Source organism: Penicillium crustosum (assembly GCF_028827405.1).
Source record: "Penicillium crustosum strain IBT 35664 chromosome Unknown utg000001l_segment0_segment0, whole genome shotgun sequence".
Classification (NCBI taxonomy): domain Eukaryota; kingdom Fungi; phylum Ascomycota; class Eurotiomycetes; order Eurotiales; family Aspergillaceae; genus Penicillium; species Penicillium crustosum.
This window is the reverse complement of record NW_026623122.1, coordinates 562465-584355: the sequence shown is the minus strand read 5'-3', so window position 1 is coordinate 584355 and position 21891 is coordinate 562465. Positions and strand designations below refer to the sequence as shown.

The 21891-nt window shown below is 48.7% G+C and overlaps 8 protein-coding genes across 8 annotated transcripts; 5 read left to right on the top strand and 3 right to left on the bottom strand.

Moving 5' to 3' along the window:
* Positions 1-394: 394 nt before the first annotated feature.
* On the top strand, positions 395-4389 carry N7487_000227 (uncharacterized protein; the record flags this gene model as incomplete). Its single annotated transcript, XM_056867976.1, has 4 exons — positions 395-631; positions 817-1091; positions 1162-2379; positions 2436-4389. 4 exons carry the CDS (start codon positions 395-397, stop codon positions 4387-4389), a joined length of 3684 nt encoding a protein of 1227 aa, XP_056732760.1.
* A 321-nt stretch (positions 4390-4710) lies between these two features.
* N7487_000226 (gamma-glutamylcyclotransferase family protein) lies at positions 4711-5359 on the bottom strand (the record flags this gene model as incomplete). Its single annotated transcript, XM_056867975.1, has 2 exons — positions 4711-5282; positions 5332-5359. The coding sequence occupies 2 exons, from the start codon at positions 5357-5359 to the stop codon at positions 4711-4713; spliced, it is 600 nt and encodes a 199-aa protein (XP_056732759.1).
* Positions 5360-5626: 267 nt separating this feature from the next.
* Positions 5627-6549, top strand: N7487_000225 (signal peptidase complex subunit SPC3; the record flags this gene model as incomplete). Its single annotated transcript, XM_056867974.1, has 2 exons — positions 5627-5796; positions 5904-6549. The coding sequence occupies exons 1-2, from the start codon at positions 5651-5653 to the stop codon at positions 6547-6549; spliced, it is 792 nt and encodes a 263-aa protein (XP_056732758.1). The 5' UTR covers positions 5627-5650.
* Positions 6550-6874: 325 nt separating this feature from the next.
* On the bottom strand, positions 6875-7358 carry N7487_000224 (YqaE/Pmp3 family membrane protein; the record flags this gene model as incomplete). The annotated part of the gene is made up of 3 exons (XM_056867973.1): positions 6875-7049; positions 7111-7186; positions 7310-7358. The coding sequence occupies 3 exons, from the start codon at positions 7356-7358 to the stop codon at positions 6875-6877; spliced, it is 300 nt and encodes a 99-aa protein (XP_056732757.1).
* Positions 7359-7793: 435 nt separating this feature from the next.
* On the bottom strand, positions 7794-9354 carry N7487_000223 (protein kinase PKP2; the record flags this gene model as incomplete). The annotated part of the gene is made up of 4 exons (XM_056867972.1): positions 9179-9354; positions 8994-9113; positions 8641-8923; positions 7794-8585 (listed from the first exon to the last, which is right to left on the bottom strand). Exons 1-4 carry the CDS (start codon positions 9307-9309, stop codon positions 7794-7796), a joined length of 1326 nt encoding a protein of 441 aa, XP_056732756.1. The 5' UTR covers positions 9310-9354.
* An 819-nt stretch (positions 9355-10173) lies between these two features.
* N7487_000222 (ubiquitin-specific protease UBP15) lies at positions 10174-14153 on the top strand (the record flags this gene model as incomplete). Its single annotated transcript, XM_056867971.1, has 10 exons — positions 10174-10182; positions 10247-10367; positions 10534-10678; positions 10755-10912; positions 10969-11158; positions 11208-11316; positions 11375-12302; positions 12362-13488; positions 13545-13980; positions 14044-14153. The coding sequence occupies 10 exons, from the start codon at positions 10174-10176 to the stop codon at positions 14151-14153; spliced, it is 3333 nt and encodes a 1110-aa protein (XP_056732755.1).
* A 383-nt stretch (positions 14154-14536) lies between these two features.
* N7487_000221 (p24 family protein) lies at positions 14537-15481 on the top strand (the record flags this gene model as incomplete). Its single annotated transcript, XM_056867970.1, has 4 exons — positions 14537-14683; positions 14795-14983; positions 15065-15344; positions 15471-15481. 4 exons carry the CDS (start codon positions 14537-14539, stop codon positions 15479-15481), a joined length of 627 nt encoding a protein of 208 aa, XP_056732754.1.
* Positions 15482-19920: 4439 nt separating this feature from the next.
* N7487_000220 (uncharacterized protein) lies at positions 19921-20280 on the top strand (the record flags this gene model as incomplete). The annotated part of the gene is made up of 1 exon (XM_056867969.1): positions 19921-20280. One exon carries the CDS (start codon positions 19921-19923, stop codon positions 20278-20280), a length of 360 nt encoding a protein of 119 aa, XP_056732753.1.
* Between the last annotated feature and the right edge of the window lie 1611 nt (positions 20281-21891).

Below are 21891 nucleotides of genomic sequence, written 5' to 3'. Positions count from 1 at the left end.
GCAAGCCAGACACCCTGGCAACTACGTCGGGTTGTTTTATTGTTCACGCTATCGGGCCATTGGGGCATCGAGCTTTTGTTGTGAATAATGTCAATAAGGTAGAACGGTATGCATAAAGTAAATCACCCAGACAATGCAACCAACCCCTTGGAACATATTGAACCAATTTGTCTATTCCAATATTCCAAGATATCAAGCAGTGAATTGTCTATGTAATGCCTGAATCCTCAGGCGCCAATCAATGCTGACCGCCCTAGGGCTCAGATGACGATGCGGCGTACTTGCGTCCCATGAATGAGAAAAAAAAAAAAAAAAGAGAGAGAGACAAGAGACAATCAATCAATTGGAATGGGATCTATGCACTTCAGATTATCATGACCCTGTGGCAGCCTTCATGCCTGTGTTTAAAAACCTAGTCGACCTCTTCTCTAACTTGTCACCGCGACGCCAACGCCAACGCGAGACCGAAGATCAACGATCTGCTGCTCAGCAGGCTCGACCACCGCCCTCGACCCCTCCTCGTTCTCGACCAGCTGGATCTGGTCGCAATCCCTTTGCTCTGTTATCTGACGAAATCAACCTGACCGAAACCACCTCTCCCAAAAACGCTGGGATCGCTCCTCTTCCAACGGTGTGTATGCTCCCATATCCCCATGCGCATCCCGCCAATATTTGCTCTTTGGCCGTGCATATTGCTTTTTGATAAGTCGACCCTATGCAATCTCCTCGTCTTGCGCATTTATCTCTTGGCTCTGCCTGTTTTCTTGTTACAAGCTATCCTCACTTATTCAACTTGGGACTAATTGATTTTATTAGGTTGTTCATAGTTATGTCGATACTTTTTCGTCCCCAACTGGATCTACAACCGCAGACGAACCATTGCGCACACGTCCCTTCCACCCTTTTCTAAGTCCCATTACCCGGTTAGCCATGTCCCATCGGAACCCACCGCCTTTCCCCTCCGGCAGGCAAAAGCTGATACCTCCACCCATTCCCAGGCAGGGTGATTTGTCGCCGATGTTGAACAAGGACCAGCAGAAAGATTCCCAGAATCGGCAAGATGAGGCTCGTTTGCTCGGAGCCAGATATCCGTATGTTCTACGAGTGTGTGGAGTCGTTCGAGATATTGTGGCTAACCAGCTTTTTTTGTGTGCTTGATAGTGACTCCAACGCTGTCAAGATAAAGCCCGGGGCATTTCATGCGAGGAACAAGAAGCCAGGGGTAAACTCCCGCATTTATATTGATGACTATGACATCCCATCTGATCCTCGGTTACAGTCTAGCTTCGCGCCGTCCCCCGTGGACAAACTTTCACAGAATGCCCGAAGCAGCGGGCCGGTCCGTTCTTACGGAGGATCAAATCAACAAACTTCACGGATGAACTCGCGCCACTCTGCAGATGAGTTCGAAGAGTCGAGTCGGCCTACGAAAATGCGACGCCAGAGTGAAACTAGTGAAACCGTCGACCTCACAGCCTCGGTGAACCCAGCCATGGATCAATTGGAACAGCCCTCTCTCTCCCGCCTAAATGCAACTCGTCGCAACCGACATGAAGGTTCCAGAGACCTGGAGAATGACTTCAGGCTAGCGCAAAGCTCTATTCGTCCTCAGCGTGGCCAATTCTCGTCTGTGAACTCTCCGGATGAAAGGTTCACTGAAACAGCAGCACAGCAACGCCGTCAGGCGAGATCTGCGGATCCCCATCTGTCTCGGGCCAATGACAAATCTGACCAGACTAACGAGGCCGTTGTTATTGGGAGCATTGAAGATGGACCAAAGAGAGCTGGACGGAATCGCACTGCAGTTCCTTCGACAAACATCCATCATCCTGTCAACGGCCGGGAAAGTCCAGATGAACTTCAGGGCGACACCACCACACATCCGGTACCTAGATCCTTCTCAGGAATACAAATTCAAACCACTCGCCCATCCAACCCCGGAATGCACATATCACCACCGACTCGAAAACGCTCCCCGTCCGACACCCGAATTTCGCCGCCATCACCAATCACAAAAAAGGCCAAGGTATCTCAAAAGAACTCTGATAAGAAACACCCATTGCGCTACTTCCGAACCGGCTCCTTCGGCAAAACTTGCGACATGAAGGAATTCGTCTCAATTTATTCAACTAAGGAAGGTCTTGAACTTCGTGAGAATGCCCTCGGCCAGGGTAACACAATATCAATACCTTTTCACCAAATTCGTCAAATCTTCATCGGCGAGCCCCCCAGCCGGAAAGTGAGAATCAAAATGCTACAGAGTTCCGTCCCAGCAGACGACCAGCTCGACGTTGAGTTTTGGACCGCCGACGAAAAACTCATGTTCCTGGAAGTGTTGGAACAAGTCAACGCCAAGGTCCAGCGTCCTATCAAAGAGATGTAGGTTTTATTGGCAATCTTTTAGATGAGTTCGCATTTTACTAACATTAGAAAAGGAAATGGATGGACAAGGCTTTTTTGAAATACGAAAAGCAATTCCCACTGGAGAACAAGCTGCCCAAGAAGCGGCTTCTTGATGACTTGGTGGAAGATCCCGATCCTGCGCACTCTCCTCCCTCGCGACGACCCAAACTTTCAAAGTCCTTGAGAGATGACCATGGTGAAGTCAACAATGTGAATCTACTTGAGATCAAACGCTCTGCTCAGGAAAAGGGGAAATATGGAAATGGCGTTGATTCTCAAGCGTATGCCACAGAGCAACATAATTCCCTCCCTCTTGATAACGACACCGAAGTCGATGTTCGATCTACCATCAACCCACCGGAACGCGAAACCCGGTCGTCTACCCGCCGTGTCGCTAACAAGCCCGGCGTGTTGAATGGAGACGTTACATCCGAAGCACACTCGAGCTCACTTCTCAGAGATGATTCTTTCAGGTACAAGTGGAAAAAACCGTTGGTGTATCCGCGAAATGGAAAGAAGAAGGCCGAGGTCACCCTCGGCGATCGTGAACGGCTACTTCGGGATGACTTCCTGAACGATAACCTGATCGCCCTATACATGCGTTTCCTTCAGGACCATCTTGAACGCACTAACAAAGAGGCTGCGAGACGAATCTACTTCTTCAATACCTACCTCTTTGCGACTCTCACGAACACCCCACGGGGGGACCGTGGGATCAACTACGGTGGTGTTGAGAAGTGGACTCGGAACGTCGATCTCTTCAGTTATGATTATATCGTCGTTCCCATCAATGAGAGTGCGCATTGGTATGTCGCAATTATTTGCAACTTGCCAAGTTTGTCTCTTGGTTCTGCCGACGGCGTAGAGCCGGTTCAAACACCGACTCTACAGAAAGAATCATCCAATGCGTCTGAGAGTGAGATCCAGGAAATTGAGGAGACCCCTGAGCCGGAACAGAGGTTAAAGTCAGAGCCCAACGCTTCTGACAAGGCCAGTCAATCCCGGAAGATTGGAAAGGGATCTCAGACCAGTGGGGACCTTGCTTCCCTTCAGATTGAACGGGACAAGCATGCGATCCGGGATACACTTGACCAGCAACCACTTCCACCCCCAAATCTCTCCAAATTCGCCGCCCAAAAGCTCGCCCAAGACCAGGCTGCGGCGTCGCAACCGACACACAAATCCAAGAAGAAGAGATCTGGGTTAAAGCTGGATCCCAACCAAACAACAATCATCACATTTGACTCCCTCGATATGTCTCGCTCCCCCACCATCAAAATCCTCCGCGAGTACCTCTGCCGCGAAGCGGTGTCTAAACGCGGCGTGGAACTCGACCCGACCGAAATCAAGGGCATGCGAGCACGCGATATCCCCCTTCAGCCCAATTTCTGGGACTGCGGTCTTTATCTGCTGGCTTACTTGGAGAAGTTCGTTCAAAGCCCTGACTGGTTCATCACGAAGGTGCTCCAGCGGAGTATGAGTTCTAACGATGATTGGCCTCCACTAGCCTCTGGTCTCCTGAGATACCGTTTTGGCAAGTTCCTGGACGAGCTGTACGAGGAACAGCGGGAAGCCGATGAACCAGTCATGGCAGCCAGACGACCCGTTTCATTCCTACTTGGCCCGCCCCTTCCTTGTCAAGAAGAACTTGCAGATGTCGATGTGGTACCTGAGTCTCAGCATGATACAGATCCTGTAAAGGACGCTGTGAAGACTGTGCATTCAAAGTCCGAAGACTCGAGTGAAGATTCAACCGCGGACCAGATGCATCTCTTACCTACCGAAAAACACTCAAAACCACAAAAGTCATCCTCCAACCCACCTGCAGACACAAAGTCGCAGAATCGCCATGTTGCTCCACCAAGGGAGGAACCCATTATCCAAGTACCCGGTAGCCAAGAAGAGCCTGGAGTACGAGACACACCGCCCCCTACACGAAAAGAACGAAGGAAACACAGCCCACGAGGCCCTTCGCGAAAGAGATGAGTCTGTTCATCCAAGTGATACTACCCTATTGTCTAAGATAATCTCGACATCCGAACATGGTACCGGCTGGACCGGAACTGACCGTCTACTTCATGAATCAAATATGTTCACTGTTGTTTTAGCGTTTAACCCGTGTGCGTCATGGCATGTCCATCGCATAGCCCTGCTTCGGCGTTCGATGAGAGAAGGATGGTGTTTTTTTCCTTCATGTCTTTACAACCATAGCATCAGATACCACCGTCCGCATCGCAATGCGAATTTAATCGTTATTTTTCAGCAACGTACCAACAATAACTACATATGATTAGGCACGTGAATGAGCTACCACTCACTCTCATTCGCCCCAACCCCAACCCACCACGCCATCTTATCCCTCCTAAACGACTCAAAATCCCATTCCGTATCCTCGAGCATATCCTTCCCAGCTGTCCACACATAAGTCACAGCCGAAATCTCCTCCTCCTTCCCCTTATCAGTAACCTCAACACCTGCCGCATTCAGCATTTCGCGCAGCTGGCTCTCAGGAGCACTCCCCTCGCCAGACTGGCCGTTATCACCATGCGACTCCTGCAGCGGGCGCACAACGACCAGTCTCTTGTCATAATCAGACCCCTCGAACCTATCCAGTCGGTAAAGGTCGCCGTCTGTAAGTCCCGACACGAGGGTTCCTATAACAGATGTCCCAGCGTTGGTTTTCGGATCAGATGACTTCTCCGTCTCAACTGCTGACTTTGGCACTGCCGCGATGCCTGGGAAATCGGCATCCTGCACCCGGTGCCGTCGGTACCCGTGTAGAATGGCGGGTTGGAAGCGGAGCATGGCTTCTTGCCAGGGTTCTGGGTTTGCCTGGCCGTAGATTACTTTAAACAGGATTTGCGGAACCATCAGGGTTCCTAGAAGGTTTTTAGCTCTTTGCTTTATCTTGATCCGAGATGGACGTACCATAGAAGAAGAGGACGTGGTCGCCCATTATTGTGTTTGGTGTGGGGTTGGGCTTCGTGGGTTTGTTGGTTTTTGCGTGAGGGTTGAGTGAGACTCTGAGATAGCAGATTTTATGGAATTGAGGTAATATATGGATTTCCAAATCCAGCTCAAGCTCAGTGTACAAAGAGTCATAAAAGAGAGAGGACCGAAGCCAATGGGTTATCTATGCGGAGATGACAGCCTTGGGGCCGGTCTATAGATTCCGCTTATCGATAAGACCCAAACATCCAAACAGGCCCAGCTGGCTTCATCTTCTCAATTCGACCCCAAACACACCATGCATTCCTCCTTGAACCGCATCCAGGCCGTATTCGGCTTCTTCACTACAGTCGCGCTGGTCGTCAGCGCACTGGCAGCCGTCTCGGTCATCTTCTTCCCAGCAGACGAGGCCACTGCCTCAGTGCAACTGAAGAACGTCCAGGTGTAAGTTGAATACGCGATTTCCCATTCTCCCTCCAACCCTATACTGTCTCGGGACAAAAAAGCATACAAAAACAAACAAACCCCCATATACTAATACCCATTTCCAGTGCCAGAGGCCGACCAAACTATTACTCAACCAAACGCGAAGAATACGCCCAGCTCCGCTTCGACCTAGACGCCGACCTAAGCCCCCTCTTCAACTGGAACACAAAACAGCTCTTCGTCTACGTCTACGCTACCTACTCCTCCTCCGATATCCCCGGCTCGCAAGTCCGTCTCTCGGAGTCCATCATCTGGGACACTATCATCCCCGCGACCCCGTCGCCGTATTCATGGGATATCCTCAAAGACCAGGTCCTCGCACTTCTTCCCTCGTCTGTTACATCTGAGGCTGTGTCTGCGGCGAAGAGGAATGCGAAGCGCCATGCTAAGTCGGCTAAGGCGGCTAAGAGTAAGAAGGAGGCTCTTGCGCCCGGTGTTCTGAGACTGCGTGGTCAGAAGGGTAAGTATCAGATCAGTGATATTTCTGGTCGTCTGGCGGAGCGCCAGAATGTTACTCTTCATGTTGGATGGAATGTTCAGCCTTGGGTTGGGGCTCTGTTGTGGGCGCCTGGTACTGGTGCTGCGCCCAGGACTGAGGGGACTATTGTTAGTAGCGAGCCTTTTGATTTCCCCGCGGTGAAGGACAATAGGAAGGCTGCTGCGGAGAAGAGGGCTAAGGAGGCGGAGAAGGTGGAGAAGGCCAATGTATAAGCTTTGGTTAGGTCTGTTGAGATTCGGAGTTGGGATCTACCTGTGTTTTTATTTTTATTTTTGGGAGCTTCTAGAATGCTCACCTCCTACAGTTGCATTTTGAAAAATGATACATATGAAACGCATCCTCATTGGAGTGGGAACCAATCCTTGTTTTATTTATTGTTTCAGAGGGATCCAGTTACACTCGAATGAAGAACAAGGATCGACGCTATAGATACAGAAGAGGTAGAGACACGCTTAGGTTCACAGTCTTAGAGAATGCCGACCGTCGACAGACGGGGTCAAGCATGTCGAACAAGAGTTCGGAGGTATCGAAAGAAAATCACACGGTACCGTAATTAAGGTCTGCGGGTGTATGACGATGGCCTCCATTCTGGATGCGGTCGGAGTAGACGCCCGGTGCGGGCCGTTGAGAGGCACGAGTCAGTGGGTCACTATCGCGACGATCATAATAGACATATTCCAAATAGAAGGCGTGGATGTGTCCGGGGAAGTAGCTGGGAGATACGGTTAGTTTTCGAATACAATGGGAGTCTGGATATCTTGTATAACACTCACCCGAGAATTGTGAGCAGAACGTTGATCCAGAAGTCAACTCCGCAGCCTGCAATCATAAAGACACCAAGAGGGGGAACTGTTGATTTTGTTAGCGGGTCATTCTGGTGGGGATGGGTTGATACATGTAGAGCGATCAGGGACCACTACGTGGGGTGGTGTTTTTTGGAGGTTTTTCAGGTAACAGAAAGTTTTGACTTACTGAATAAGGTGATGATGATCAAACAAAGCGTCGAGCAAGCGCCGGCCATGATTGTGGTGGTGTTTGGTGTTTGATGTATGTGGTGTTATTGTTCAGGCTTGGCTGATCGAGGTCTGAAATCGGTAGTGGCCAGAAAACTGAGGAGGAGGATTGCAAAGAGGAGGATGAAGATATAAATAGGTGTGTAGTCACCCGCAGGGGAGTTAAGGTGTTTCATGTTAGTCTTAACCACGACGTCATGACTGGGATTTGAAAGGGCACCGCCTGTGCAGGTAGGGCTGAGGCAGCCGTGAAACTGATTTGCTGGAACGGATAATGACGTCATCCCGAACTGTCACCGCCACATGCCACATCCAATATATGTGGCTGGTGTCTGGCCCGTACATTGCAAGTACAATTGACCAGGCAGGTACGTTGGACGGACTTGGAACAGATGTAGAAGTACTGGGAATACATTTCCTGTAAGATCCCCAGTATCAAGTTCTTACACCGCATCAATCGCCGCCCGGGTTGTAACTTGCTCGTTCTTGTTTCCAAGCTTTGAGATCTGCAAAAATGCGTCGACTCCATACCCTTCGAGACTGTGCAGTTCCAAACTGCCTGCCCAATATTCAGCATAGACTCGGCTCATGGGGAGACCCATCCCCAGGCGGAGATTGGGTGGTCGTGATGTCAACGTGTCCAGAGATCCTTCATGGTACGAATCTCGGCCGGTGTGTTTCAGGTCGTGTGACACTTGCAGTTCTTGCATCGTCGCCGCCATTGCTGGGACCTGTCCAAGATTTTCCAGCCGCGATTGCGTGCGAGGACCCTTGCTGAAGGACCACAGGTATGGCAAAATCTCACGAGGGATTCCTCCTCCTTGATCCGATATGCGCATTATCACATGCTGCGGGGTCTCGCACACGAGCACTTCGATGGGTGGTGGGGGTTCGGTCGAATCTTGGTATTTCTCCATCACTGCTTGCACTGAGTTGCGGAGAAGTTCTCCGATGATATATTCCAAGTGGCTCAATATATAAGGAAAGGTGGCGTCGACATGGCCCTTGACGGTGATCGCGGGGATCTGAGTCGACCCTGATATGTTCCGCATCAGATCCTGTGCGACCTTCCCACATCTCTCGACTACCTCCTTCGCCTTGCACTTTAGGAACACTTCACCCACAAAGTCTGCGTTCATGTCGGTTCGGTCGTGGGAATCGGGGAAATGCCATGGCGAGTTGAAGGTTTCGGTTAGAGCTAGGTGTTGCTCTGCGATGACTCGGCGAGAGATTCGCTACCGAGGAGATAATTGTCAGCTAGGAGGTAGATAGGAGGTCGACCTTACATACCGCTCGCAAAAGTGTGTTCATTAACCGGTCCATTTCGTCCGCTGGAGCGAGATTGCGGCATTCCAGCACTCCCATCGCCAGGTTGGGAATCGCAATCAGATGCTCTCGTAGCATTTCTTTCAGGATATCACAGAAACGGTCATTATCTTCAAGGGTCCGGATCTCAGGAACCACCCGAGCTCGCTCGAATGCTTTGTAGTACAGTTCGTATACAAGGGTGAGATGCGGATTGGCAACTACCACATATGGTAGCTGCTGGATGTCCCGCAGACGATGCGCAAGACTATTCAATAGACCATGGTCAGATTTTTTGCTATTTTGGAAGGACTTCTGCAGATTGTCTCCCAACTTACCGAGTAGGTAGCTCAGTCCGCACATAGTTAGCAGAACTGATGAGTCGAGGTTCGGTCAACGTACGACCAAAAAATGTCAACTGACGAAGACTGATAGGTCGGATAGCTCGTTCCACCCATCTGCCAGCACATCCCAGTCAGTATTATGTACCATTTTAAGCTTTATCAAGGTGAGTCATGCATACTCATCTACTGCAGAAACTGGCCGCCATGGTGGCGGGCTGTGAGCTCCAGAATAGCAGCGTTTCAAGGGAGATCGGAGGAGCTGCCAGCTTCTAGCTGGATAAGTCAACCTCATTGTGCTCCATGCACTCATTCAATAAGTACCGAGACCATATAAGGGTTCACTATCTTGTGCACGCGCGTAGTTGAGACTTCCAGAGTTTGGGGTTGCCGGGCGGTGAGTCAACCTTAGAAGCATGTGACACCAACAGACTTGTATGCTTTCAGTTTTGTTTTGCTCGTCTTTATATACATAAATATATATCTCCATATATATCCTGGGGTCTATATATGTGTGTTTCAAAATCTACAGATGCCAATGTCATACGATTTGAGTTCTCATCCCAAGTTACCTCGGATCTGAGGCAACTCGCACGGACTTGGGGCTAACGCATCATCAGCTCATGGATTTGGATCATCTGAGGGTGAACTGGGGAAATTTGGATGATTGAGAGCATGCAAAGAGATACACATATCGATTGGCATGCAGAACTAAAACATACATATGTATCTTTGTATCTATGCTATCTACTCCCGTACATATCGATAAATCAGACTGGTACAAAATAGGGCTTTTTTCACCGTATACTCCGCACCTCAGTACTTCTGCATATATTATTGCACACTACCAATTAAACAAACTATTGACTTCAATCCGATAGAGAGAGAGCGAGAATTCAGAGCTCATTGAAAAAAAAGCTATATGAACTCTATAAATAAGCATCTAATCAAAGACAGATCTCATACAACATAAACAACATCCTTTCAATATCACTGCCGAGCCCTCGAGGCTCCGCCACCGCTAGCTCCGGCCCTTATTATTTTGCGGGTTCAGACGAATTTCCTCCACCACCAGGCTCTACAGTGTATTTCTTTCCAACATTCTGTCTTTTTATTCACAAAACTTCCTTAAAATACAAACTCTGACGCCTTCCGGGACGGGAAGGCGCTTTCCGCGATGGAAAACGTGAGAGATCCCCCGACCGTGCCCCTCGCTAGTGTCGTCATTGGACCTAACCCTGTTCTACCAGCTCGCGGAGAACGACATGCTTGTCGATGATTATGACCAATACCCTGCCGAAAAGACCGATGTCGTCGTCGTTTCCCGGTCGGGATCCGATGAGCCTGAGTCCGCACCGACCGCAGATGATCGTATGTTCTTTGTTGCTTTTTTTCCTTTCCCTAAACCACAAGCAGGAGGGCGGTTTGACGGGTGAACTGGACAAAGCATGGCACCTAGATGAGATCGCCCTCGAGAAATATACACCCTGTTTGCTTGTCTGTGTTGAGTGGTTGCTAATCAAGATGGTGGACACAGACGCGGCGATGATGGCAAAGGTCCTCCCCAAAAACCCCGACCTCGAAACCCTAGACGAAGTCCACAACACATGGCACTTGTCAGAATGGCGGAAGATGGAGCGCAAGTCACACGGACCCATCTTCCGATGTGGTGACTCCCCGTGGTGAGTGCCTGAAATCTCTTTGCCGGGATTTGGCTCTTATGGCTTTGTGCCGGCAATGGATCTGACTCGAGAATAGGCGCATCCTCTTTTTCCCCTACGGAAACCAGACCGAATTCGCCTCGTTTTACCTCGAACATGCGTGGGAAGGTGGACCACCGGAGAACTGGTATGCTTGTGTGCAGTTCGCGCTGGTGTTGTCGAATGTGAACGATCCTTCCATTTATACACACCACGGTAAGATATTCAATTCCTAAGGGATTGTTTGGTTAGAATGCTGAGTTGGATTTTAGTTGCAACCCACCGTTTTACCGCCGAGGAAGGAGACTGGGGTTTCACTCGATTTTCCGACCTCAAAGGTCTGTTCAGCCACGCGTGGGAGGGAAAATCAGTCCCGTTGGTGCAAGACGATGAGGCACTTGTCACGGCCTATGTTCGTGTAGTGAAGGATCCCACGGGTGTCTTATGGCACAGTTTCCAAAAGTGCGTTCTCTCCGGGAAGTTTGACCGAGCGAAACTAACTTCTTTTTAGTTACGACTCGAAGAAGGAGACTGGAATGGTGGGATTGAGGAACCAGGGAGCTACATGCTACTTGAACTCACTTTTGCAGTCGCTCTATTTCACAAATGCTTTCCGCAAGGTACGAAAAGAAAACTTCGATTGCCCCCTTAACTACTGAGACTAATGGACATCCTTAGGCCGTCTACCAAATACCAACTGACCAGGAAGCTTCCCGTGAAAACAGCGCGTGGGCCCTCCAGAGACTATTTTACAACCTGCAGACCAACGACGTTGCAGTTTCCACAACCGAGCTTACCGCGTCTTTTGGCTGGCAATCCAGCCAGATCTTTGAACAGCAAGATGTACAGGAGCTCTCACGAAAGCTCATGGAAAGATTAGAGCACAAGATGAAAGGTACCGTTGCAGAAAAAGTTCTACCTGATCTGTTCGTCGGAAAAACAAAAACGTATATTTCTTGCATCAATGTCGATTACGAGTCTTCCCGCGTGGAAGACTTCTGGGATATTCAACTCAATGTTCGAGGCAACAAGACCTTAGACGACAGCTTCAGAGATTACATTCAGGTCGAGACATTGGAGGGCGAGAACAAGTACGAAGCTGGGCAGCCATACGGTCTGCAGGACGCCAAGAAGGGTGTCATCTTCGAAAGCTTCCCTCCCGTTCTGCATCTTCACCTCAAACGTTTCGAGTACGACCTCAACCTTGACATGATGGCCAAGGTCAATGATTATCACACATTCCCTATGGAGTTCGATGCGGCTCCGTATCTTTCTGAGAGCGCTGACAAGTCGGAGTCCTGGGTTTACCAATTGCATGGTGTTCTCGTCCACAGCGGTAACCTCGATGCTGGACATTACTATGCCTTCCTGAAGCCCACCAAGGATGGACACTGGTACCGCTTTGATGATGACCGAGTCAACCGAGCTACTGACAAAGAAGTCCTCGATGAGAACTACGGAGACTCCCAGCAGCGCACGAACGGAGCGACTGGAGGGCGATCGGCTATTCGCACAAACAACGCCTACATGTTGGTGTACATCCGGAAGACGAGACAGGATAATGTATTATTACCAGTCACAAAGGATGATGTGCCCTCTCACATTGGTATGTCCAGAGATTCTAGTTCTTTGGGAGAGTTGACCGGTTGGCTAACTGTGAAATAGAGAAGCGTATGTCTGAGGACCGGGTGGAGATGCTGCGTCGGAAGAAAGAGAGAGAAGAAGCCCATCTTTACATGAATGTCGGCCTCCTCAATGAGGATGGATTCCGAAACCACCACGGCTTCGATCTGACTAGCAATGACCTGCCTGCGGACGATCCGGCCCTTCCCACGCCATACAAGATTCTTCGGGCAAAGAAAGTGAGCGAATTCGCACAGGAAATCGCCGAAGAACGAGGCCTTAAACCAGAATCCATTCGATTCTGGGTCATGGTAAACCGTCAGAACAAGACAACCCGACCCGATCAGGTCATCCGCGATCCAGAGATGACTGTTGAGGAGGCATACAACAAATACGGCACTAAAGGCCAGCTCTTCCGCTTGTGGATGGAGGTGGCACCCACCGGCGCGGACGGAAAGCCTATTTCGTGGCCCGATAATGATTCGATTCTCATTTTCCTCAAGAACTTCGACATCACGGCCCAGACATTGACTGGTGTTTGCTCCGTCTACGTTCAAAAGAACCAGAAGGTGAGCGAGCTGGCCCCGACAATTCTTTCCAAGATGGATTGGCCTGCCGGTACAGACTTCTTGCTGTTCGAAGAGATCAAACACACCATGATCGATGTTATGAAACCGAAGCAGACTTTCCAGCAATCTGAAATTCAGGACGGCGACATCATTACCTTCCAGCGCGCAGTCAAGGAGTCCGAACTGCCACCCTCAGCACTTTACACAGACGCTCGGCAATTCTACGATTACCTTTTGAACCGCATGGAAGTTCAATTCGCCCCGATCAAGACCAATGAAGGAGATACTTTCTACTTGACTCTCAGCCGCAAGATGACCTATGACCAGTTCGCCAAGAAGGTTGGTGAGCATCTCAAGGTGGACGAGACTCATCTTCGATTCGCACCTGTGATGGCCAGTACTGGCAAGGCCAAGCCTTTCCTGAAGCGCAACATCAATCAGAATCTCTCACAAATACTCAACGGTCAATATGGTGCATACGGGTACACTATGCACCGGGCAGACGCTTTGTACTACGAGGTACTGGACATGAGTTTGAGTGACTATGAGAGTAAGAAGTGCTTCAAAGTGACATGGCTCCCCGATGGCGTTACCAAGGAGGTTCGTGTTAAGGATTCCCTATCGATGACGCTGGGATTTGGCTAACATTTAAGTAGGAGATTGTTGAGCTCTTAGTTCCCCGCAGTGGCACTGTGGCAGATCTTCTGTCTGCGTTGCAACAGAAGTTGGAGCTGGGCGATGAACCCATCCGGATTGCCGAAACACACAGTGGAAAGGTCTACAAAGAGCTTCGGGAAGAACAAAATGTGGCTGCCATTAACGAGTACGCCACGCTCTACGCCGAAAAGATCCCATCGGAGGAATTGAAGTTGGACGCTGAAGACCGCACCATTGGCGTATTCAGCTTCGATCGCGAACCCAACCGCACTCACGGAATCCCCTTCAAGTTTGTTGTGAAGCCTGGAGAACTTTTCGCGGAGACAAAGAAACGTCTTTCCGCCCGCACACAGATCAAGGGCAAGAACTTTGAGAAGATCAAGTTCGCCGTGGTTCCCCGGGCATCATTCTCTAACGCCAAGTATCTCGAAGATGGTGAGTCTTTTTCCTTCGATCCCATTACAAAATATTCTCTCGGACTGACTTACCCCCTCTCAGGTGATATCTTGTCAGATGTAGCGGCTGGTGCAGACGACTTCCTGGGTCTTGATCATCCCAACAAGAACCGCAGCTTCTGGGGCAAGAGTGATGGATTCTCGATTCGCTAAACAATTGTTAAGTCATGGCGCTGGGGGTTACGAGTTGATGGAGGGCTGTATGCTGCAATCCGGTACATGAGCAGCGACACCCTGATGCGATGATCATGCCTTTGTCTTTTTTTTCCGTAGTATTTTATGTAACCAGCCGCAGTAGAAGACATTCCGTCTATATCATGAGTGCAGATTGTCTATTTTCTCATGTGTCGTGCATTTCGTTTACAAAATAGACTCATGAAGTAGTCAAGAATCGACTTAGTCGATATATACGGAAGTTTGTTTGGGTGGATGCAAACAAATCAAACAGCGGAACACAAAGTTGGCCAGAACGCCATCTCCTGACGCGGATATCATCCCCCAGTTCAACGGTCCCCTCTCGGTACATCTTTCTCACAATGCGGTTCGCTCTTTTCGCCGGCCTGGCCTCCCTGGTCTCATCCGTGACCGCAACCGCCCTCACCTACAGACTCGAGGCGAACGAGAAAGCATGCTTCTTCACGAATGTTGATCAGAACAACGCCAAAGTGGCCTTCTACTTCGCGGTACGTCCAATTGATTATCCAGCTATAACACATTCATTATATGATAAATGTTTTGGTTGTGGAGCTATGTATATACGGTGTGGTGCCAAATACTGATGTTGTACGATGCAGGTCCAATCCGGCGGTTCGTTTGATGTCGACTACTCCGTCACCGCACCGGGCGGCAAGATCGTTCTAGACGGCACAAAGGAGCGCCAGGGTGACTTTGTCTTCACTGCCCAGAGCGTCGGCGAGTACACCTTCTGCTTCAACAATGAGATGTCCACCTTCGCCGAGAAGATGGTCGACTTCGAGATCGCCGTACGTTTCACATATCCGTTCCATATCCGTCGACTCAAAGAAGCAGTGAACAAACGCTAATTGAGCCATTGTAACATACAGGTCGAGAACGAACAGCGCGCCCAGCTTCCCTCCCGCCAGGGCGCTAGCCCCGAACAAACCTCCAGTCTGGAGGAGTCCATCTACAAGCTCTCTGCACAACTCTCCACCGTCTCCCGCAACCAGAAGTACTTCCGTACACGTGAGAACCGTAACTTCAGTACCGTGCGGAGTACCGAGCGTCGGATTTTCAACTTCAGTGTGATCGAGTCTTTGATGATGGTTTCCATGGCTGCGTTGCAGGTCTTTGTTGTGCGCTTCTTCTTCCAAGGTGCCCGGAAAGGTATGTTCATTTTTGCCCCCGCGTTTGAAGGTTGGATATAGGCGCAAGGCATGGTCATGTCTGGACTATTTTGCCGCTGTTGTCTATCATATTTGGTGGATGTTTAATAACATTCTTTTGAAACAGGTTACGTGTGATGTGAGCATGAGCATGAACAATAATATGATGCATTTTACTACCTTCCATATTGGCGTGTTGGCCTAGTTATTTCTGTTCAAAATCTATGATGTTCTTATCTGTCTGGACTAATTGGGAAATGTATTCGGTATAGTAGTTGGCCTTGAGTCGAAGTCGCTGTTGATCGTATGGCATTCCAAAGATGAGCAGTTGAAGTGAATATTTGGTATTTAAAGCAACTTGGGCTCAGGCTGAGCTTCTACGGCATTGTACTAGGTAGGAGGCTTACAACTCACCAAGGGAAGATCGATTGACACAGCAGGATCAAAACACACCGAGGAACTGCATGCTTGAGATGTCCGATGGTGTATGATGTACCCCCCCCAGCTCTGTGCTCCATGTTCGAGATACTCAATAGTATATGCTGTACGCCTCGAGCTCTCTACTCCATGGCCACAGGGGTATAACCGGATTCCGTCGAAGGAAGGTCTGCAAATAGGAGATCAGGTCCGCTGTCGCTGATCATCAATAAGCACTGAACCATAGCGCAGCTGGGGAGACGAGGGCAATCGTTGCTGCATGTTGTATATTCGCAGAGGTAGAACCGGTTTATGTTCGAACGAAGGTTTCCATCGGGGAGCCTAGATGGGCTGTTGATGAGTCGAGACCGCTGAAAAAGTCCGCTGGGCCCGTTCTCATGCTTCGCGCCTCCCGGCACCTACCATCCGGGATGACCGTGCAGCCGGGGAACCGGGTACTGAATGCTCGGAGTGATGGAACCTGTTTTTGAGTGAAGGAAATCCTCCAGTTAGTATGTGAAATAGAGTATGTGGAATGACTTACGGCATATATTTGCGACCAGAGCGCAGAGCAGAGGCGAAAGCTCACATACAGATCATACTGATTGGCTTCGAACCGGTTTCGTACGTCAGTTAGACGTTATCTTCTCCATATATGATGTTAGGAAATATGGTAAACACAAGTCCAGATGCATTCATGAATGCTAGCGCGTTGAGTGCTGTCCAGCTAAGGGGCAAGGTTGTACATAATACTATCGAGGCCGATACCCTATCCAAAACAAGTTTTTGGGCTTCTCATCCTGGCCCGCAATATACAAGAGCGTGCAGCCAAATCATAAACATGCAATAACGAATGTGTGGAGATAGGCTGCCGATGGACATCCAGGGCAAAGACCTATGACGTGAAGCGATGCCGGTAACAATCGGCTCCGTGCAGTTAAATTGCTTCCAGTGATATCATATGCTCACTACGATGTGCAACATAGGTACATACATAGTATGCCTTCGTGCTCCTTTGGCTTACAATACATCGTAAGGATCGCCGTCAGAGGCTGCGGTGTGATATCATTTGATACGCGCTAGGAATTGTCAATCTCGGGTATCTACTGTTTCAATTGATCGGCGTGCACTAAGACATACAACATGAAAAGTATGTATAAAGTACTGTATTTGATTTGGGCAGTCTAGTGACTTGTGGGTTCGTATGTGGCTCAGGCCTTCAGACCAGGCACGACATGGAATGGGATAATGAAGAAAGTGGACCGTGAATACTCATTCATTGACACTTAATAGGCAGAGAAAGACCCGCAAGTTGACATTTCGGTAATATGTACGGATTACGGAGCATGTCTTACACGCTTGTTTTTGACATGTTCGGATGTTGACACAACTTGTATGCTGTCATGTCTGGGATCGGGCCCTTGAGGTGGAGCAGTGGTATGGTTCGGACTCTATCAGACTATGTTGTAAAGGGGGCTAAAACATGTACTGTACTCCACAAGTTTCTTTCTACTGACGACATCGCGTAGAGTTCCAGTCAACTTTGATATCACATGAGTATTATTCTCCCTCCGCTAACTTGATGAGAAGATATCTTTCTAGTCTGCATATTTGTGGTATTATAAGCCCACCATATCACCGACTTTGGTCTAGACCGGTGCCAGCTGGATTAGACTGGTTCCTCTTCAAAATTAGGTCGCCGGGCCTGAAAAGTTAGATGGCTGATCATGTCTGTAAATGACAATATAGAGAGTAATCCAAACCGCTCTGGCGTTGCTGGGTGGCCCCTACATGAAACATCCCTCGGGGCAAAGGGGATCCTATATGCTGGATATAAACTCCGGCTTGCGCTGGTATGCCACCCAATCCTGTTGGCCTCTTCAAATTGAGCAAAATGTACAACTACAGTATCGAAGAGGCAAGTTGTGATAATGACTCTGATATGTTCGGTGCCGTGCCGATCCTGCAACAATTTGCCTCTCCCCACTGGCATCAAGTTTCGTCCAGGGTTCATGGATGGCAAATACATAACTCCGTCCCACCTCTATGCTTCCTTCGATGCGAACACCCCTGTCACTGGCCCATGTATCTTATCGATCGTTCTGGTCGATTTAGTTTTCTTATAGGAACAAGTATGGGCTCCAATATGGTGGAACTACCCCAATATTCCATATCGTAACACAAGTTTGGTTACGACCATTGGAGAGCGTCAGAGTCTATAGACAATAGGATTTCCTGATTCTGGTACCGTATCTGGGATTCTTCTGTGGGGAACCCGATGTATTTATCACTATTTCCAATATAGAATAGCGTGAGGTTAATATACAATGTAGTCACTACATACCTAACTTAGTTAACTACCTAAGTAACATCTAAAGATGAGGGCTCACTGACGTCAGGTGTCGTTCTGCCTCAGGCATCAATGCCAAGATTGGTACATTCCCCCAAGGAAATCACTAGTTCATCTCCACAGCGTCTCCATTTCTTCCTATTGCGTTCATTTCTGATAATTCGGCGAATGAAAGCAGTCAAAATTTCAATTAAACCTTCATCTGCTGCAAACTGTGTCTCCACTGTGGCTGAAAACCTCCATGCCTTTGATACGATGTACCAAACTGTTTCGGCTTCAAGCTCACCTTCCGCAGAAGAACGTTCCACTTTTGATAACCAAGTCTGTCTCGGGTGACTCTGATACTCTAATTTCGTTTGCCATTTCTATGACCGGCGATTATCGGTATCTGATGGCCGGCCGAAGCCCAAAATCAAATCGATTGCTCGGATCGCCCCGGTGCCTCGGGGTATGACGGCATAGCTCCAACATGAGCCTCAGCTACTGCACTACCAATTTCTTGTGCAGGCGCATTTACTGCTTTCGGCCACACGGATTACATTGATTCTGATGGGCATGCCAAGCCGACTATTGGTTTAGTGTGAATCAATCGATGTATCCAAGCATCTTACTACCCACTACGGAGTAGAACCACACCCCAATCTGCGGCTTTGTAACAGCATGTTTCTCACTCCTTTACCGGGGCTCCACTAGTGATGCCCACATTTTCCTTCCAAAGGACACCCTATCTCGTATCGATACAGAATGCGACATGGGCCTCGCCCCTCAAAGGCCATGATAATTCAATTATGATTCGTCCTGTAAACGTCAGGTAAAGATCTGCAGGGGACCGGACTGTAATTGTGCCGATCTCAAAACGCCTTCGGCTCTCAATGGTCATTCACATTCCCCAGTGACCTCATCGAAGCACTGTGACCAATCCATGGGTGGAACGACTGATGATATCGCTCCCGGAAGTTCACCAGTCTCCGTGCACATGTGGATATTAGTTAGTTCATAACGTCCTGTGATGATGATTTGACCCCACATTATGCTATACGACATACCCAATAGGTCGACGGTATTCACTTACCTACTTTGTACAAATACTAAAGGCTGGGGTTTATGATGCTTCTTATGATGTCGCCTAGGAGAAAATACCCTCCCCCCTCCTCCCGCCCCCCTTTCGGCCAATTATGTCACCGTACTCCCCTCGGTGTAATCGGTAGAGATCTCTTGTATTTACCATGGGCGGAAGAGAAATTAGGCAACTTATTGACCTATCAGAGGCGGGTGCGTTTGCCATCTTCGACCACCCGATGTGATTTCAGTCCTCATGTGGAGCCACGCGTGTCTTATATATTAACCTTGCTCCCAAATTGGATCCAGTTCTTCGTATATGTGCCCTAACTCCTGAATCCTGCCCCATAACACTTTCCTCTGCCCATTTTATATCCTTAGCCCGAAATATACATACACTTGGATTTCCACTGATTTACACATCGTCTTGTCTACCCACGACTCTCAGTACCTTTACTATCCAACATAACGGGCCTAATTGGTTAGATCTTGAAATATTTCAATATCACAGGTGAGTTAACTGTTGAATTGACTGGGAAACCAGTACCATCTTGTTTCCCCACGGCACCCACAGCCCAACCTCCACCCCACGGTGATCGTCGTACTGATGTCAGCCTCATCCCTGTCACAACCACCCACAACAATACTATTGCTCAACTTTTTTTTTCCACACTTCTGCAGCTGTCTGATACCTACCTTGCCCTGAAACTTAAACTGACCGTTTCACCTTGAAGACACATTTCCTTCCACCATGAGTCAACCCACCCAAATACAGCAAGCAACCGAAAATATCCACACCATGTTCACAGGCTCTGATAACGTGGATACCATGTCCAATGAGGCCCTGGTCAATTCTTACCGGTCGCTGGATCCCTCTCGCGCCTCGCTGGAAGACTACAATCGCTCCATGCTACAATACACCCAGCGCCAAATGTCTTCCTTCGTGGATACAGACGACTCCCGTCGTGATAGCCAGAGCAGCGGGAAGAGTGGTCGTAGCATCGCTTCCAGTGGCAGCAATATATCCCGGCAGACCACTGAATCCTTCACACCTGTCAGCAATACCCCTCAACTTGCCGAGACTAAGGTCAGTGGCCGCGATATGGCTTGAGGCTGAGTTTGCTGGATATTGAGGCTGTGCCCTGTATCAAGGTATGCATTTTCTTTCATTTGATAGTTTCAATGTATAAGGAAGCTAACGAAAGTACTTTCAGCGATTCTGTTCCACCAATGCGGTGATCTAGCATCCTAACGATACCTAGCATTGGCGAGCCGTTGATGGTCCCATGGGATCATCAACAGCCACGTACACTTTCCGTCAATGCCTACCCAGATGCAGAATTTCTGCGGAGTTTTATGAGATTCGCGCAGGAGAGCGTGCCTGCCTTTCAAGCGATATATTGAATGTTTTTTTTTTTGGAGTTTGATTTCTATATGGCCTGGGGTCAACTACAATATGGTCCTTTACTTTCCCCAGCCCCTTTTCTACCCACTTTTTACTTTTGCATAGCATTTTTGGGATATCAATGGATCCTCGGCATCCTTTCCCCGTTCAGTGCTGGATTATGCATCGCGTATTCCGCCACTCCAGACCTCTTGGTCGTGAATCGCCGCTTCCATCCTTCTGCATCCCTTGTCAGGAAATACATGACTTTTGCTTTTCATCATTGTCGTCTATGACCGTTTGGGGGTGTTCGTGGGACTGGAGGGCAGTTTACAAACGATAGTTCATTTCCATTTCGAACATTTCTTGAACACTATCCACTCTTCCCGGGGTCTGGGGTAAGCGATCGACTCGTCTGTTCTGCTTGGTATTCCTTCTGTGAAGGAATACTGGCCTGTATATTATCTGTGTTTGTACTTCTTTCCAGCGATTTGTGCTTTTACTCTTCTTTTCATTCTTCTCCTATGTGATGAACCAACTCTTCTTCGAGTCGAGGACACTGGACTGTCCCTCAGAGAACTATACCCTGTTACGATACCACATCGCCCTGTTGGCCATTGATGACCAATACAACTATGCACAATCAACCCGGAGCAATCTTCTACTTATATATGTTTATTTTCTTATTTCCTTAATGGCTGTTAGTTACGTAGTAGAGATGGCTTCATCGGTACGTTTATCCCCTTTATGAAATGTGCCTCGATATTGAGTTAGTGGCTGAAACAAGGCTTATGCTACTCTGAGACAAATTGACGTCAGCGTAGCAAATCATTGTGGTTTGTACTAAAATATATGGCCCTGGCGGCTTCTTAGCTTAATTTTTCAACTTTCTTCGGGATTTTTTCGGTATATTTTCCAACTTTTTGTTAAATATATATTCGGTGCTTGTACTGTTGGCGGTGGAGACCAGGCAAAATAAATCTGTGAATAGTATATATAATATACTAAAGCTGTAAGAAAAAAACCAAATACGAAATCTAAACAAATAGCAAGAGCTAAGATCGAAGTGGAAGATCTCCTACCTAATATGGTAATATTTCTCGTTCTCATACATCAGTGGCGTCGAAGGACTAGTCAGCCGTCACGATGTTAGTGGCGCTCTGACCGGAACGCTAGGACAACACGGGCATCGGATGATTAACCATTAGGATAGATAATCCGGTGTAAACCCTGTAGAGAGTAGACTTGAGTAGCCTCCGGGACGGCGACCAAAGGTTGATATTGGAGTTGGGAGTTGGTGTCGGCTTTAGGATTGTCTCTGAAGTAGTGTTTCGAGTA